General features: G+C 38.2%; 1 protein-coding gene across 1 annotated transcript in view; it reads left to right on the top strand.

Moving 5' to 3' along the window:
* Window positions 1-19939, top strand: part of LOC136872183 (neuronal acetylcholine receptor subunit alpha-7) — a 324332-nt gene that overhangs the window by 184835 nt on the left and 119558 nt on the right. The window contains exon 11 of the mRNA XM_067146019.2: window positions 14735-14844. Within this exon, the coding sequence (XP_067002120.2) occupies window positions 14735-14844 (110 nt within the window). The remainder of the gene's footprint in view (window positions 1-14734; window positions 14845-19939) is intronic.

Below are 19939 nucleotides of genomic sequence, written 5' to 3'. Positions count from 1 at the left end.
CACTTCATTGAATTAAATCCCAAATACTCCCAAGAACAATACGTAGACGTCAAAATCTTAGACCAAGAAGACGAATTTGGAGCAGAAGATTCGGACTAGGAAGATTTTCTCGGTTTCCCTGTGGAGAAACCATCCAGACGCCGACCCGGAAAAAAGACGCTAGATTTACACCGGACGACCATGTACGCCCCGTTTCGACCATGGTGACAGAGCACCGCTAAATCACGATGATGAAGGCAGACTTTGCATATCTGACTGAGGTCCCTATTTCGTAGGGTTTTTCCGGTGCACAATCACATAAAATATCCCGAAGCTTTGGCAAATGAAGTCAATACTGAAAAACAAGACGTGGGATATGTTATCAAGGTCAATAGCGAAGGATGGGATTGGAAGCCGTTTCGTTCTATGAAATAAGTACGGAAAGGACGGATTTTTGGAGGAAAGAAAAGCCCGAAATTTTGCGAAAGGATACTCCCAACTTTTCTGGAAGGACTACAATGAAATTTTGTCTAGGTTGCTTGATTGGATTCAGTTCGTTTGGTCATCACATATACAGCAGAGAACAGGATGAATAATCGTCAGTATGACGACGCTCCTGCTAATCTCAATGGTGTATTGGACGAAGATGTGTTGATGGAGTTGTCTAACGAGATGAAAGAAGTACTCGAATACATCGTTAGGAAAAAGAATCACGATCGAGAATTCGTCCATGAAGCTGAGCGAAGGGTGAAAACGGTAAATATCGTCTGCCACATGAAGGCAGCGTCATATGTCTTGAAGGAGACTGATCGAACTTGGCACAAACACCTTCATCAACAGTTACGCAGTCAAGTAGAAGTAATGACGAAGGAGATCCATGCATATATGTGAAGGATCGAGATGAATATCTAACCATCATCGTAATATGCGTCAACGATATTTTGGTGAGGTGTCCGAACCGTGAGAAAATTATTCAATTGGAAAATCGTCTACGTGAGGCTTTCGAATTAAGAAATCTCGGTGCAGTGAAGCGTTGTCAGGGAATAGAATTCTACATAGATGACGACAAGATTACGTTTAATCAGAGGACGCACATAGAGGACATTCTGCGTCGTTTCAAAGTTTCAGAATGCAATCTCGTATGCACGCCTCCCATTGCAGGAACAAAGCTCATCGTCGATATATGGACCAGTTCAGATGGAGACAAACCATCCTACCGCGAAATCAGTAGATATCTAGTTTATCTTTCAATAGCAGCACATACAGTTACTTCCCTCAGCTAGTACAAAGATTGCTTTAGAAAGTGTCATTGGATGACGGCATAGAGGATTTTGCGCTATTTAAAGGGCACTATGGACTCGGGGATCGGTTACAGCTTTGGAAAAGAATCAATAGTGGGCTACGTAGACGCAGATTAGGGAAGGTCGGTAGACGACAGACGCTCATTTACTGGTTACGTGTTTATTATGAATGACGGTCGTATCAAATGGGATTCCAGGAAACAGTGCATTGTAGCGGTATCAACCACTGAGACGGAGTATATGGCGGTCAGTGGCGCCACCAGTGAACGCGTCCACATTCGATATTTTCTGAAATACTTTGGAGCAACAGATGTTAAGAAGATATCTTTGTTAAACGACAATTTAAGTGCTCAAAAACTAAGACTCAAATCCAGTTTTTCATGCGAGAAGAAAGCACATAAGTGTCCACCATCGCTTTGTTCCAGAAATCGTTCAGTCTGGAGCCATCGATTTGGAACATGTAGCATCTGGAGATATGCGATCTGATATCTGGACAAAGGCCTTGTACAAACCGAAACACGAACGGTATGTGCAACTTTGGGATTATCAAGACCGAGAGTTAAGGACGTGCATATTGTGTCAAGGGGAAGTGTGGGGAAATACCTTTAGAGCGATCCAGCTCTGCCAGTGATTTCATTAGTGATTCCCGACCGACGTCACCAAAAAGCACAATTCAAACTGAAGTTCGTTTTTAACGCCTCTTTTATTTCTCAACGCTCGCCTTTTTCTTTAGGATTGTTGATAGTCGCTTTAACTCAAAGATCTTATCGCGAGTCTTATAGATAATTACAGAGTAATAATAATAATAATAATAATAATAATAATAATAATAATAATAATAATAAGGGCCATGGCTTGCCAAGCGACCGCTGTTCATCCCGAAGGCCTGCAGAGTACGAGGTGTCATACGGTCAGCACGACGAATCATCTCGGTCGTCATTCTTGGCCTTCTAGACCGGTGTTGCTATTTCACCGTAAGATAACTCCTCAGATGGAATCACGTAGACTGAGTGGACCTCGAACCAGCCCTCAGATCAAGGTAAATAACCCTGACCTGGCTGGCAATCGAACCCCAGGCCTTCGGGTAAGAGGCAGGCGCGCTACCTCTACACCGCGGGGCCGGCCAAAAATATAAATAAATATAAAGTAAATAAATTTATCAGATTTTGGAGTGCAAGGCGGTGTCCTTGAGGAAGCTGATGACTTGATGACTCAGTGCTGAAGAAGCCAGTGTCACTTCCATTTAAGTATGTTGTGTTGTTGGCGCCAATGCTGATACAGTTGACATTCTGGGATGATGTGCTTCACAGTGAGAGAACAGTTACATTCCACTTCTTTGAATTCTGTTTTAGAAATTGTACCTAATTTACTTCATTACTGAATACATGTTTATTAAAGACAATCGGGATCGTAATATTTACTGAGCATTAACTTGCCGCTATTATTACTATTATTATTTGGGAGATTTTAGTCTGGGGTACAGATGTAAATACGTTTTCATTACAGGCTGCCACGTATTTCACCTTTCAGTAAAAAAACCTTTGTTATTGAACTAAGAATCTCCACAATCCTGTAATTATGATGAGCACTGTTATACCTGTGCATCTACACGTCTTACCTTGCATAATATAGTCCCTTCTCTGCTAGGATTCACTCTGCCCTCTTGCCCTTCACTAAAACTGAGTATATTTAGAACTTATTGAACACAATAGGTCCGAACCGATCACAGCATTGGTTCCATTTACTTGAGATCATAGACCTCATTCATTGGTTCAACTCTCACAGCTAGTTAATATAAAAATAGAGAAGAAACGTCCTAAGACGGGTCATTCTCTCATGTCATCGAACTTCAAATATTGTCTTCAACTTCATCTTTTGTTCCTAGTTCCTTTCTCAAGTACGGAAAACATTCATTCATCCCTTGAAAGTTACTAGAATAGTTTGTAGAGAAAAGCTCACAATCTGTGTCACAAATTTCATAATCAATAGATAACTTATAAACAATCAAATTTATGAATATGATTCCTATTTCGAATTTAAATTAATATATCGTTCCCCATGAGCAACTCAAAGTGAATCATAGAACTTGGATTTAGAGAAGTATTAACATTAAACAATGAGTGTCAAAGCCTACAAAAAAAAAACTAATGTTAGAGGCACGATATTTTAGACACCCTGCCAACGCTGACATAGTTCTTATAAATGTCTTAATATGTGAAACGACCGTAAATTCAGCACTAAAAGAACGAATCTAATTAAAGGTGATGACCTACATCTCTTTTGGGTTAATTCATACGGTTAGTTAATAATAATTTCGTGTGGCTATTTCTAGCCGGGTGCAGCCCTCGTAAGGCAGACCCTCCGATGAGGGTGGGCGGCATTGGCCATGTGGAGGTAACTGCGTGTTATTGTGGTGTGTGAGTTGCAGGGATGTTGGGGACAGCACAAACACCCAGCCCTCGAGCTATTAGAATTAACCAATGGAGGTTAAAATCCCCGACTCGGCCGGGAATCGAACCCGGGACCCTCTGAACCGAAGGCCAGTACGCTGACCATTCAGCCAAATATTCGTACTTATGGTTAGCTAATTAAGTCGTATTACAGTTTTCTGTATTTTAGTTGGAACTTTGTCAACATTATGAACTATAATGTTATGCAATAAAAGATTCATTGTAGCCTATGATGATACAATAAAGAATCTATAATGTTCCAATGTTTAATTAGAAATGTGCGTATATGTAATTCTGCGCGCCTATCGAGAAAACTTATCTTGTGATTAGGATTAACCATGCGAGGTTTCGGTGTAATTGTTTCATGCTTTAACAGTTCACAGATAAAAACTTGAAGTTTTAGTAGTTCTCGTAGGTATAAATGTGACAGAAATATATTATTTTATAACTTCGAATTCAGACGATGCAGAATCTTGTAAAAAGAAAATTGGCTTATACAGGGTAGTCTCAAAAATAGGCCAACAAGTGCTCTCACGGAGAAACTATATTTTACTGGCAGATGTAAGGATAAATAGCAGTAAGGCATTGATAAGTATTACCATTCGACACAGTCACCACTCTTGTCCAAGCACCTATTCCAGTAGTACGCCAAGGCAACGAATGATGGAACAAATCTGAATCTTATCCTGAAGTGACATCATGACAGCATTCTGAACGGCCATACCGTCATTGAATCACTTATCACTCTAGTATTTCGTCACCGGTCCGAAAAGATGGAAATCACTGGGTGCCATGTCGGAGCTGTATTTTCGAAAGTTTGTTTAGAGATTTTTACTTATTTCATATTATTTGTTTCCTCAGCGACGTTTCACCAAAATCCATTGAATAGGTTGTAAGAATTCGTGCGCTTTAAAAGTGGAATGCGTGTTTCGTATTTGTACACATTGCTTATTAGTGAACTATGTATGGTATAATCTATAATTAAATTAAGGATTTTTATCTACATTGGCGTTAAATGTTGTCCAACGATAAGGAACTGGAGGAGAGATTATTAAAATAGGAAAGAAATAGTTAAATCCTTATAAAATTAATGACTATCGAACATTCAGTCTATAATAATTTAGTTCTTCTTCCGGGTTGAAGAGTGTTATTGTTTTCTGTATATTCCGTACAGTTTGCAGACGTTTTGAATACATTGCAGTGTTCTTTGTCAAGGCGACTGAAATACCTCTATCTCTATCCGAGGTAATCAGTCTCCCAGTCATCGTCAACAACGCAGCCAGAAGTTCTATTTCAAGGTGTGGGCTCGCGAGACGTCTACGTTGGAGATTAAGCGCGGTAAATATATTTCTCCTGACTGGATAGCAACAGCCTAAGTGGGGTACATCATGACGGGTTGAAAGGGGAAGAGGGAAGATTGAGGTTTATGTAATGTATGATTGGACCCGTTCCACTGTTCCATTTTCATTACTAATAGTTACTAGTCTGTGAATATCGTCGTTGTTCTATCGTTGATTTATGGTAGCTTAAAATCAAACCCCACGGCGCAAAAGCCTCGAAGGGCCATGGCCTACCAAGCGACCAGTGCTCACCCCGAAGGCCTTCCGATTAAGAGGTGTCGTGTGGTCAGTACGACGAAAATTTCTCGGCCGTTATTGTTGGCTTCCTAGAACATAGTAGCCTAGTGCTGTCTGTATATCGTCACATACCTTGTTTCAGGAGATCATGTGCATTAATTTAGAACTTCCTACAGTGGGCTTACCTAGGTAGACAACCTGCCACCTATGTATAACAAGAACTATATGGTCAAGAGTAATAGTGCTTGATAATTTATGGTGCGGTTCCAATGCATAGATAAGCAGCGTGTGTTTGCTCAAGTGAAAGTACAATCAAACCAAGTGATGAAATGAGTTAATATATACGCGTACAGTAATAAAGTGAATGAATTCAACTCAGTATAGGTACCCTGTGTTGTTTGTCTAGCCCTTCCCTTTAGTTTCGTTTCTTGGTCGGAGTCTGGGACGAGATGAGATGAATTTACATGGCACGTTTTACGGGCAGATACCCTTCTTGATGCCATTCACAATTGGCGAGCTAATTATGATGAATGATGGTGAATGTATTTGGGTAGGGATGTGGAAGGAATCAGTTGTGACCTATGAATAGGAAGAGGAAGTGAAAATCGGAAACCACACAAAACCATTATCAGGACAGCGAACGGTAGGTTACGAACCCACGCGTCTTTCCAATGCAGATCTTGGTTCCATATTCGTTGTGCGGACACTCCGCTTGTTTTTATACACAAAACAAATCTGTAGTCATATGGCAAAGCCGACATGCCTCTTTCTTAAATATATCTGAAAGATAATTTTTAAGTTTGTAAGTGCTCTGTGAATAAAGATATTGTGCTTATTTTATTGAATATACATTAGACTATCTGACAATAGAATCTAACTCTTCGTAACACAAATGATTATTTTGCTTTACATGACCTTATTAGGTACATGTCATAATTTAATACACTACATTTCTCACCCTTCTCAGGTGCCAGTGTCTGATGATGTCCACGTATTGATTTTTATACAGAAGGAAATATAAATTTCTTGTTGATAGAACAGTTTTGAGCAACAAAGGGCATTCAAACAATCGTTGACACTTTGGTAAAAAATTTGAAGTAAATAACGTAATCTGAATTCAAAGTAATGTAAAATGATTGTGATTAGCAACACTTCGTTATGGTACATCATCCTTTGAAATACTATAGGGTGTGTATGTTCAGTCCTCAGCCCTAAGGCTAGTTGGATCCCCAAAAGCTCCGTCATCAGCTGTCATAGATAGCCTAGGCATCACTAAAGAGGCGTACTAGGAAAATGAGGAGTGAAGTAGTTTCCCGTTGCTTTCCTCACTGCGCCAGAAGATGCTATTACATATTAGTCCGCCAAGCCCACTGAAATGCATGTATCAACCGACCCTATGAGCAGATTATTCACACCATTCATAGCAGGGACTGGCTGCATAAGGAATGGCATTGTTAGCATCACTCATACCTCAGTCACTTTCATATTGTCAAAACCAACGATAAGACTGAGACAGGTCAATGAAAGTAACAAAATTTGCTCTAGCCTATACCAGAAGACATAGTGCACTGTAAACACTAGGTCCCGCCAGCAAAGGCATTGAAATACTATATCAGTATGTTTTTCACTTCCATTTCACACATTTTACTCGTCATCACCACCGTCATCGTCGTCATCACTGTCACTCACAGGACCAACACAAGGAAGTAATGCAGTAATGGCTAACGGGTGGTAAAAATCCAGGATAGGCTATGATGGTTCATGAGTACCGCCACAAGTGTCAGGAATGATGTCTCTGGTACTAACTCGTGTTTTCTGAATTATTACATCTCCTTATTCCTTAAATAACTTATTTCCATAGAAATTCTTACACACTTCACTCTTATCAGCTGATAAAGAAACGTAGTATTTCACCGTTATCAGTCTGTCGCAATGACAATTTTTTCTTGACTTATTGTATCAGCCATTTTGTCCCCTATTTCTAGACTATCCATTAGGAACTGACCTTGAATTCTGAAATCACCTAAAGCATAGAAATCGTCCTCCTTAATATTCACATTGCACTTCATGTGAAAATATGTTCCTACTTTGGATTTCAAGTTCTTAACGAGAACCGCTTTACCCTATCGCGCAGTGTATTGTAAATCTAACCTTGTCTTTGTTTTCATCATTTTCCTCCTTTGCGATGTTCTTGGTATAATGTTCAGCACGTTAACATTTCATTTTCGGTCCCATCAATACTTAGACATGTACCGCAAGATTTTCTTCTGCAGTCACTTTTCTTGAAACTGTTGTCTTCACAAATATTTTCTGTAGACCTATACTATCTGTGATTAAATTCTAAGGTGGAGGACTTGGTGCAATCTCCAGAACGGTGACTCCACTTAAGTATCTTCTCTGGTATGCCTATATCATCACTGGACTCTGAAACAAAATGACTAGGGTTATAATCAACTGTCCGGCTCCATGGCTAAATGGTTAGCGTGCTGGCCTTTGGTCACAGAGATCCCGGATTCGATTCCCAGCAGGGTCGGGAATGTTAACCCTCATTTATTAATTTCGCTGGCACAAGGGCTGGGTATATGTGTCGTCTTTATCAGCATTTCATCCTCATCACGACGCGCAGGTCGCTTACGGCTTACCTGCACCTGGTGAGCCGAGCATATCCTCGGACACTGCCGGCACTAAAAGCCATACGCCATTTCATCATCTAAACTATGATCCAATCCCAAACGTTCAGATTCACATTCATCATTTCCATTATCTGAAATGGTGGTGATTATTATTTGAGAGGAAGAACAACTAGGCCAACCATCTTCTATATAACATTAATTAGAGAGAAAAATTGGAAGGTATACGACACTTTGAAAAATAACGGTATCCGCCAAAGAAAGACAAAGGCCACGAACGGCGCAAAAATGAAGGACTCCCTAGGCCTCGAATGCTCTAATACGGTCGGGGTCGGAAAAGAACAAGAGTTGACCAAGCGAGGTCGGATAGGATAGATGAAAGTGAGGATCCTGGCACAAGTACGGTAATTGGAAACAATGCCAGGACTAAGCTAAGGGCCCGTGGTCGTCAACCTACGCCCATGGGACCCTTTTAGTCGCCTCATACGACAGCTAGGGTTACCATGAGACTTATTCTACTCACAGGGAGATCACTATCTGGAACAAACTGCAATAACAAGCACACGAAACTTAAGAAGACACTCTGATTACATTGTTTTCTACTTCCCTTCATTTATTTCAAGTGCTGGATTACCTGAAGCCATTTCCATTACTTTTCGCGTTTTTTTTTTTATTTTACCCATAGTACGAAGCTGTAAATTTGTCGTATTGTGTGTTACAACCAACACACCAAAACAATAAAGAAAAGGAAACGGACTCCAGGATTGCATATCCATTGTTGTCCAACTACCAAGTAATTGAACCTGCCACTTCCTTAACAACCAACACTGGGGTACCTACTAGCCATTGTTGTCAGCTCTAGCGAATACCAATTCCAGATGTTACCAGAAATAACAAGTCATCTTTAGACATACAAAAAACATTTTCAAACTGTGTACCAAAATATGACATGTACTCAGTTTACGAACATGTCAGTTTTTGGCGTATAAGAAAAAGTATTATTAAAGACATGTCATCAACTGACATTGGCTTTATAACCTATTATAGAGAGACATATCATTCTTTGCCAGCGGAAATAACATATGATTGTCAACTCATATGATGATTGACACCATTTTCACCAAAAGTGGAAATGTCAGCTTTTGCCATATGATAACACAAAAATATGTCGAGTATATATATTTGAATTATAAATTATGCGATAAATTTAAGTTCATATTCAATGTGTTTTTCATAAATAGTTCTGGGAATTTAAATAGATAGGCCTAAATTTATTGCCTAATTTTCAAAGATTTTTATTCCTCTGTTCGCTTCATTGCCTGTGGTTGTCAGACTCATATATATTGAAGTATTTGAAAACTGTCTATATAGTATACACCCAGTCTAGTAAACTAAGAATAACGGTCGAGAGGATTGGACGTGCTGACCACACGGCACCTCGTAATCTGCACTCCTTTGGGCTGAACAGCGGTCGCTTGGTAGGCCGTGGCCCTTTGGGGCTTTTGCGCCATGGGGTTTGGTTTGGTTCTATTACAGTAAACAATATTATTGTCTTGTGTGTGAAAATTTGTCTAATGGTATAATTATTATGAAACCAGGATTAGACTGGGTTCCTTTGAGCTTGCAATACGGTACTATATCAACATTAACTTGGAGCACGGGAAACTTCCGGAAAACACCACTCAGAATAGCCACCGTATCCTGGTATCGAAACATTGGGCTCTAATTCAGACCTCTATCATTAAGTGTGGGTACATACAGTACACTACAAGTGAATGCGGTTAATGTAAGTACTATTTATCCCCATTTTTTTTTTTTTGTATTTGCTTTACGTCGCACCGACACAGATAGGTCTTATGGCGACGATGAGACGGGAAAGGCCTAGGAATGGGAATGAAGCGGCCGTGGCCTTAATTAAGGTATAGCCCCAGCATTTGCCTGGTGTGAAACTGGGGAAACTACGGAAAACCATCTTCAGGGCTGCCGACAGTGGGGTTCGAACCCACTATTTCCCGGATGCAAGCTCACTGCTGTGCGCCCCTAACCGCACGTCTAACTCGCCCGGTCAAATGATTTTTTTACCTTACAATTCGGGTTGGGGAAGGTACTACGTGCCAAGAGTCATAAAATATTTATTCAATTAATGTACAGAGGCACTAACAGATAATGGAAATAAAAAGTGGGGGCCGATGACCTTCGATGTTAAACCCCGTAAAACAACAAGCATCAAGCAAGCAAATAAAAAGTGCAAAGGAATGTACAAGTGGAATACGGAAGTTACCATTAAATTCCCTGTGTGCATCTGCTGAGTGAATGAGTAATTCTTAGATATATGTATTAAAACTTCAAAGTAGCATTTGTTTGGTGAATAACAGCAGTGATGCAGAAGTGACGATCAGGAGCTAGTCTGGTGTTGTGTTTCTACAGAAAAATCTTTACAAGAATGCCATCTGTTGACAGGAACTGGAACAGTACTGTGCTGAAGGGCAGAAGAAGACGTCTGTTTCTTCCTCTACTTCAGAATCGATTTCTACAGACAAGAAAGTCCTTCTTTTCCTGTATCCTGCTCATTTAATTTATTTTTTATGTTAAAGAATATCTACATATAAGTTCTCTTTCAGCAGTGATTTATGTACCACACACACACGTAGCTCTGCATGTATGCATTAGTGCCAGTGTGTAATTAAATCGTACAGTATTTAAGACGGGCCATACATCCAGAAGAATGATTGGGTGGTGTGGTCCGTATTGTTGTTGTTCGTTGTTTGTATGGTGTTTGTTTGGTTGTTTGCTTGATAACGCAGTTCCCATCCTCTCCCTTATTAAAGTAAAGCACAATTTTAAACATCTTATTTTTATTATTTTTCTTTTATGAAAGCTTTTTGTTCATTTGTTTTCGAAAAGAATTTTAAGTTTCAAAAACACAATGTAGATGCCAGCGTCACGTTCAGTAACTGTGTAACTGTGTGTCTGTTTGTGTGTGTTAAGTGGCTCAGTGTATTCTGGTTGGTAGGAAAGATCCTGCGTGTATCCTGAGCCAGTCTAATCAGATGTTTTGTCTGTTCCAGGCGTAACCATTCTCCTTTCCCTTACGGTGTTCCATAACCTCGTAGCTGAGACGCTACCTCAGGTGTCCGACGCGATGCCTGTCTTAGGTATTAACTACCTGGGACCCCCATTGACTTTAGTGTTGACTTCACTGCCTGCTAGAGCCATGCCGTTATTAAAGAATAACTCCTGCCCTCCCCCTTCTTTTGCACTTTCGGTGTTGGTTTCAACTGTGAAAGTTGCAATTTATTTTTCCTGTAAAAATATGACCTTACCAATGTAATTTTGTAACACAGGTCTTCGTGGCTTCGGCTGCTCCATGTCTTCTCTTCACACCTTTGTGCATGCTATACCGTATATTACATGTGTAATCAACAATAACTAAATGAATGTCATTCGTAGATCCCTTTGCAGCGCATCTAAACGATTGTCAACTCTAAAGTTTAATATGAAAGCCCACAGAAAGAAAATTCTAACTGGAAAAGAATAATATCCTGTATTAATTACTCACTGTTGCCATGAAAGAAAGAATTACTCATTTTTTTATATAATTGATCAATATATTGTGCCGTGATGTATTGGTTTTATATTTTTGGTTGTTATTCATTGAAAGTTAGAATTCTCAGAGAAGGAGAAAACATCAGAAGTCCTGTGTCACATAGTCAACTTTGGAATCATAAACAAATCAACAATAAACGATCTGTTATCAGGCTTCACATAAGTGTAAATTAATCACAAATATTCGGCTTAAATGTATACAGCTTTGATCGAATTTGAGGAATTATATAGGTACGGAAATTCGAATCACATTATATTATACACAGACAGGAAATATAAATGCAATTTTCTTTATCAATAACAGTTGATCTTTGACGAGGTGCTATTTTGCTTATTGCCATGTGTTCTTATGTTCCTGTATTTTAGCATAATTATGTATTTACAGAAGACACATTCAATACCGGTACTCATACACATAACATAACAAATTGACTACAATTCTTTCACAATGTTTGACCCAATACGATTTAATGATAATTTGTGTTTACACAACTGCTAATATTGATTTTGAGTTTTCTATTCCAAGGACTGTGTACGAGAAGTGACATCCAGATGCTTATGTTATAAAGGGGAACACGATAATATTTATTTCAAAAGAAACACAAGTTTAACAAAGGAAAAAAAGAAATCCATAAAATTTTCAATAGACTTTTTTCGTTCCAGGGGTCACAATCCTCCTATCTCTGTCTGTCTTTTCTCTAATGATTGCTGACGCTTTACCGCAGACTTCAGAAGCTATCCCTTTACTAGGTCAGCCCCTACTGCTCTTGGAATGAAAACAAAAAAGAAATGAAATACCCTTTAATTTGTTGACTTCATTTTAATTCTTCCTAGTGTCTTTGAGTTGTTTCTGTCCTTCCCTTGCTTGAATCTTATACTGTGGTAAAGATGTGCATATACCAGTGTGGTATTTTAGCCTGTCCAGAATTGTGTATACAGTAGAGTCCCTAACACTAACTAAATAAAAAATTAAGTTTTCCAGAGAAATAATATTCACTATTAGATAAATGAAATTATTTCGTAAAAATTAAGAATATAATATTTTTATATCGGTTTGTTCCATGCATTCTCTTCCTCACAGGAAGTATCACGTTATCCTCCGACACACTGCATTTGTATATATATATTTATAAGCTCAATTTTTGAGGCCTAGATTCCATCTAAATTATGTACCGTACCATTTTTGCTGCCTTTCAATGATGAAGGAAGTGAATGCAATGAAGCCCTGAGGTTAAAATAAAAATTGCTCTTCATAAGTTACAAATTCAAGAATATTTTTTCACTAGCACTTAAGTTTTTATGGTTACTTTAAGTTAATAAAACTACTATTTTTAGTTAGCGTTGAAATGTACGTATAATGTTCACTTCCAAATTTGTATAATGTATTTCACTAGATATGCACGATTCAATCTGCGGAACTGTCTCATTTTTACTAAATTTGTATAAAACTGCAGCAACATTCTGTGAAAAATCCAATGTGTGGGGAAATTACTGCATAACAGTTACATGTAAATATATATACATTCTGATGCTGCCACAGGACAACAGCCTCAGGGAAATGGCAGGCGGTTAAAATATTGTGTATCTTTACCACAATTCATTTCTGTCAGTGTCCTTGCTATGCCATGGATAGACTCGTATTACCACTGCTCTTTCTACGTCTGCATGAACTAGGCCCTAATGGTAATACGTTTGGTGTCCAACAGAGTGTTTTATTGCCTATTGATTGATTGTATGTTCTAACAAGTATTTTGCTTAAAATGGAATGTGTGTTTTTTAACATTATTCATTAAAGCATAATCCTTGACTGTTATAAAACTGCTGCCATCGCCTGGAAACCGAATAAACTAGACAAAGTAAACTAACCGTTTTCCTGATTGTTTAACCTCTTAATACGTAACAATGATTGTTGTTTAACAAAGAAATTGTTTTACAGATTTGAAGCAGATGCCGATTTTGAGCTACTTTGGTTTCAGCTGACTTTTATCTACACAGTGTCTCCTTATACATCCTTTACCTCTCTATCCCTGCTTGATCCAAAAAACACTTAACTAAATTACCAAGAGATAACGAAGCATAGTAACTGAAAAAATATCTATTTCGCATGAAACAACAAAATATATGTCGATGGCGTACCCCTCTGCCTCCAAGTAACAATCGATTGATGTTTAAACTAAACTAAAAGAGCTAACCTAAGAATGACTCACTAAAAAACTCATCTTAAAGTGGCATGACTAGCATAAAAAGCGTCCTGGGGCAACTCCTTTGGAAGAACCGCTTAACCCAAGGTAAATCAAGATGTGGATAAAATTTGTAGACTCTTAGCTGAGTTCAAGTAAATAATTGTAGTTAATAACATATTTATAACTGATATACACTTTTTGCTTTTCAAAAAAGCATACATCATTACTCAATTATATTTACCCCTTCTTAAGTGTGTACACGAGATTTGCCTACAAAGATCCTAACTTTTGATCACTGTTAGGAGTATTATTCACACAATGTTGATTATATAAATTCTCATAAAACCAACCAAAACTTAGGATCTTTAGAGTCTCGTGAAATTCTGTCTAAGAATCTGGGAGGAATAGTAATACATCTTTTCCAAGTAAATGGGACGCAAAAAAAAAAAATTACTGATACTCTGTGTGCTCCCAGATTCTTGTTAATTAAAATCAAATCAGAAAAGAGAGTTCGGATCCTCAAGAAGTAATGAGTATGACTCCTATGTATATCAACATCTCTCTTTCCTGATCTTTCGTAATTTACATTCATATCTACTATTTAACTAACCTCTAATGGTTAAAACTGTATTAGAAATATTATTATATGCATGGCTTAATGTTAAAATGTGAAGTAACACTGTTTTAGGTTCAAATATTGAACATAAATGCCTATATTTTGAATCCTTCTTATAACTTACTCTTATCTAATTATACTAGATTTTGTTATTTTAAACGTAAATTGCACGATATTATAATTAATTGCAGTATTGCAAATTTAACTGTGTGAGTAGGCATGTTCATACTCAACAATCTCGTTTTGGTAAAATTCCTAAGTTATTTTAATTTTAAAAAGCCTGCTTTATTGTAGTTTTGAATATTTTAATAATCTGTAGTATGAATGCTGTATTTCTTTCACGACTTAATTCTGATTTACTGATCTCTTGAACTCTTGATTTCCCTTCACAGGTACATATTTTAACTGCATCATGTTCATGGTGGCGTCGTCCGTAGTATCCACCATTCTCATTCTTAATTACCATCATCGTAACGCAGACACGCATGAGATGTCGCCTTGGGTAAGTATAGGGAACCATGTCTCAACTGTGTGCATGAGTGAAGTTAGTTTTTGGGTCATCTATACCTTTCTACAGCATGAAACGATCATTTTCACTAAATGAATTATGTTGTTCTTTGCAGTACTGTAATTTGGAGTAGAAGGCTCACCGTTTCTATTACTATCACTTTGTTAGTCATATCTCCACATAATTCCTCAAATCATACAGATGTTCTTTAGTTTCCAAATACTGTAAATTACAAAAATAATATTGAAAACACTAAAATTCGGAAAAAGGAATTTTATATTTTTGATGACAAAGCACAAAACAAGATCACAAATTGTATTGTTCAGAACCGATTTCTTGGCGCTGATGCTCACTATTAACCGTCAACGACTTCGTATCTTACGCTTTTATATTGTCACCTGCTTCAAATTATTTGAACTCCAGAATAAATACTGAAAAATTATAGATTCTTCGATATTCCTCTTGACTTATCTAGGAAAAATGTAGTAATAATACAGTTATTCATCAAACATGCTAATTTAGACATTGATACATAAATTCAGTAATACGATCGTGATTTCTGTATTTTGAAAGGCGTTGTCACACACAATTACTCTAATCACTCAACGATTTTTGGAATTAATTAATTTTTCACTAAGTTAAATATTTCTGATGAAAATATTCAAAACCTTGGATTTTAATATTTTAATAAGTAAGAAAATGCAGGGTAGTTCAATATTACAACTGATAATATACCCTTTGTTTCCGTTCATAAAGTGAGTAGTTTATGATTTTCATATATTCTTAATGACTACTGAACGAAATTTTCTTATCAAAATCTTTTCATAGTGTCATTTAAAAATATTTTAATCTAATAAGATTTCAGCACAAACTGTGCTTCACTAGGAATACCCTTGATTCCCCAGATATATTTTCTGTAGAAAACATATAATTGCATTTAGAAACGCAGGTATAAAATATAACCTTCACAGGGAAAAATAAGATGTAGTGCTATGGCTCTAGAAACTAAGTGGTCTTCAGTTCTTCGCTATCGCCCTTTACCTATTGAGACTTTACTTGCCAGTGATACCACCATCAATCATGTTTAACCACAGAATCAGTGAACAAAAAAGATATCAGTTTTCGTTTTATTTTGACATATTTACTTACATATGTCTATAATGTCTTGAAAATGTTTCTCTTTTTATACAAACATGTAAGGCAGTCACACTGTGGTACTCACGTAAGTAAATCAATCTACATTCTATTTTTATTTTAATTGTTATTACGTTGTTACTTTAATATTCTGAAACCTTCCAGGACAAAAATGTCGTTTCTTTCAGTGGTTTTAAGACGTAACTTCGCCAATGGAGTATTGTTTCTATATCAAATTTTAGAGTATTTCAATGTTGGAGTATTATCCTTTTCCAACTGGCTATAATTGTTCATCTGACAAAACTGATTACGTTTTTCCTATTGAAACTGATTTTTATAAAGTTCTCGTTAGGGTCGTATATTGTTCAAATGCTCACAAATACCTGACATAACGTATAGACAGGACGGACGGAACAGAACTCCATTAGGAACGCAGTCAAAAATTAACTTCGCACCATAAGGCTTGTGCCTTTAGAGATAACCTAATTTTATTAAATATCACAATTCTTAAGGTAGATGTCTATACGTCAGCCTTGACGATAGCTACACTGAGAGTTAATCACCCTGCGACTGAGAGATGGGCAGTGAACGTCAGTTATTATTATTATTATTATTATTATTATTATTATTATTATTATTATTGCTAGTTGCTGTACGTCGCACCGACACAGATAGGTCTTATGGCGACGATGGGTCAGGAAAGGCCTAGGAATGGGAAGGAAGCGGCCGTGGCCTTAATTAAGGTACAGCCCCAGCATTATTATTATTATTATTATTATTATTATTATTATTACCATAGAATATCTACAGCTGTCACAAGCAACTAACAGATCTTCTTAAAATGCCACAGAAACTTGTACGACATCCACAATAACATTGTGCGATCTATCACCTACCGTTTTTTCTAACGATCACTAATTGTTCGAAGTGGGGCGGGAGGATGTTTTGCACAATAGTTTTTTTTTTTTTTTTTTTTTGTGGATTAAGTTGAAGATTGTTTGCACGAGAATAATTTGAATCTAGTTTATGTTGAAAAATAGACTGGAATAGCAATAGCAAATTCACAACGTTGACTCGGAACTTGAAATAGCCTAAGTACACACGTAAGATATACACAACATTATTGTCTAGTAATCTTAAGTTATCTTACATTTTAAACGGGGAAATGGTAACTAAAATATTCAATTAGATTCAATTAGTCAGTAACAATATTTATATTCCTTCTTCTTCATCTTTTATCATTCTATTGCAGTCAGCACTTGGCTCGATTTTACGGCCGGATGTCCTTCCTGACGTTAAGGGATGTGTTCACTATTGAGCATTTCTGGGTAGTTTAGTGTATTTTATGTAGATGAAGTTAAATGTATTGACACGAACACAAATCATAGTCCACGAAACAGATAATCATATGTAGTTAAATTTTCGGCCAGTCTGGAAATCGAACCTGGGCCCTTCTGAACTGGGGGCCAGTTTGTTGTCCAGTCAGCAAAGCAAAATTTCCAGAACTGACTAGGAATAGAACCCGGAGCCATAGTATAATAGGCAGGCTTGCTACCCCTACACCGCGGGGCTGGCCAAATCATTAACTATATGTATTCCTTATTCATCTTTCATAAATGTAAGAGAATTAGTAAGTCTTTATTTAAAAGCTGAAATGATGTTTGAATTTAATAGTAATCACCGTATTGTACAGGTACTTTCGTATTATTATAGTCATTATCCGCATGGTTTCTCGTCTTAATAGGTAGTTTCAGGAGTTGCGTTTGTAAAATCCTTTAAAAAAACACATTCAGGATTTATACCAAACCTCAAAGTAGCCTTATCGAACAACTCAAATTCGTTCACTTAATTTTTGGATACTCGTACAATTTCAAGAAATGAGCGCTAAATTGAGATCACGATATATATATTTACGAGAGAGAGTAAACCGTGTTTCATCGCCTGGTTAAGTAAAATACAAGTGACGTAAGCATTTTTTTTTTTTTTTTTTTTTTTTTTGCTACTTGCTTTACGTCGCACCGACACAGATAGGTCTTGTGGCGACGATGGGACAGGACGGGGCTAGGAGTGGGAAGGAAGCGTCCGTGGCCTTAATTAAGGTACAGCCCCAGCATTTGCCTGGTGTGAAAATGGGAAACCACGGAAAACCTTCTTCAGGGCTGCCGACAGTGGGGTTCGAACCTACTGGCTCCCGAATACTGGATACTGGCCGCACTTAAGCGACTTCAGCTATCGAGCTCGGTGACGTATGTATTTACTGGTTAGACATTCAGTTTCTTGAAGTCATAATAATAATTATTATTATTTCCTGTTTTCCTTTACTGTAGTGTTGTTCCACTGACCATTTGCTGGAAGCATTCAATGGTACACGCACGCACATTAATGGTGTCCCGATATAAACAATCAACACTGCCCCACTCCAGTACTGAAAAGGAGGGGAGAGAGTGGAGGGATAGTGTTGAAGGCCACTCCAGTACCGAGAAGGAGGGGAAGGGAGTGAACAGGTAGTGCTGAATACACAGTATGTGTATTCCGGCCTACATTTCGGCATAAACATTGTAAGATGGGCTCCTATCTTATCACAGGTGAATCGAGGCCGTATTATTGGCATGTGGGAGGCTCACATGGTCCCCCAAGCAGTAGCTCAAGCAATACCATGCAGTCTTAAGACAGTTTGGAAACTTGGCAAGAACGAGGTGAAGAAGGATTGGTAGATCATAGGACGCATAACAAGGTTCCTGGAAGAACTACTACCGAGCTCGATAGCTGCAGTCGCTTAAGTGCGGCCAGAATCCAGTATTAGGGAGATAGTAGGTTTGAACCCCACTGTCGGCAGCCCTGAAGATGGTTTTCCGTGGATTCCCATTTTCGCACCAGGAAAATGCTGGGGATGTACCTTAATTAAGGCCACGGCCGCTTCCTTCCCACTCCTAGCCCTTTCCTGTCCCGTCGTCACCATAAGACGTATTTGTGTCGGTGCGACGTAAAGCCAATAGCAAAAAAACAAAAACACAAAAAAACAAAGAACTACATCCGAACAGGATGCTAGAATCGTTCAAACTATGGACAATTCTCTACTTGCAACCATCGATAATGCCATTGCCGCATTGAAATTGCCAGTAAGCCGGACTACCGTGAGTCACAGACTCCATGCGGCAGGTATTTACAATCGCCGAGCTGCCGAAAAGGGGCGACTTCTTCCTATCCACAGAGAACTTCGCGTAGGCTTTGCACTACAAGAACGTGTTACTCCACGACAGGAATAGGAAATTACAATTTGGTTGGATGAAAAGGTCTTTTGCTTCGATCCAGGTAAACAGCGTTATGGAAAGCCCTTTTACGAGGTAACTAATCAGCCGGGTCACGTCACATGTAGCGTATTAGGGTGGATAAGTGGTGCTGGTCCAGGAGAGCTGATAGAGGTCACTCCACATATAACTGCTTTTGAATCTGTGGACATTTTAGAAGGTGCCGTTCTTTCTAGTGTTCGAGCTATTTACCCTATAGAAGAAGTTCCCGTTATCAGGTTTGTGTAGGATAACGGCCCAGTTCACACTGCACATGTAACCGAAGCATTCTTCAAACAGCTTTCTGACGTTCACGTGCTTGACTGGCCTCCCAAGTCGGCTGACTTAAATATAATATAACATATTTGGGCACGAATGGTAAACATGCGGGTTCCAGGTCAGGAGAGGACAAGAGCGGCTCTGTTAATGCACTGCCACCGAGATTGGGCGAATCTAAAGAATGAACCAGATTTTTTCCAACATCTAATAGATTCCATTCCCAAGCGGCTAGAGCAAGTGATAAACAGGAACATAAACTGATTATTAACTCTGGGAGGGAGGAGGAACCCGTCACTTACACTTGTAAATTCAGTATTTGACACAACTCTTTAGTTATTTAATACCCATTTCACAATTAGTTTTGAATAAATTTCCATTTTTCTTTTCTT

The sequence above is a fragment of the Anabrus simplex genome, chromosome 4 (genome assembly GCF_040414725.1).
Source record: "Anabrus simplex isolate iqAnaSimp1 chromosome 4, ASM4041472v1, whole genome shotgun sequence".
Classification (NCBI taxonomy): domain Eukaryota; kingdom Metazoa; phylum Arthropoda; class Insecta; order Orthoptera; family Tettigoniidae; genus Anabrus; species Anabrus simplex.
This window is presented reverse-complemented; position numbering and strand designations above follow the sequence as displayed.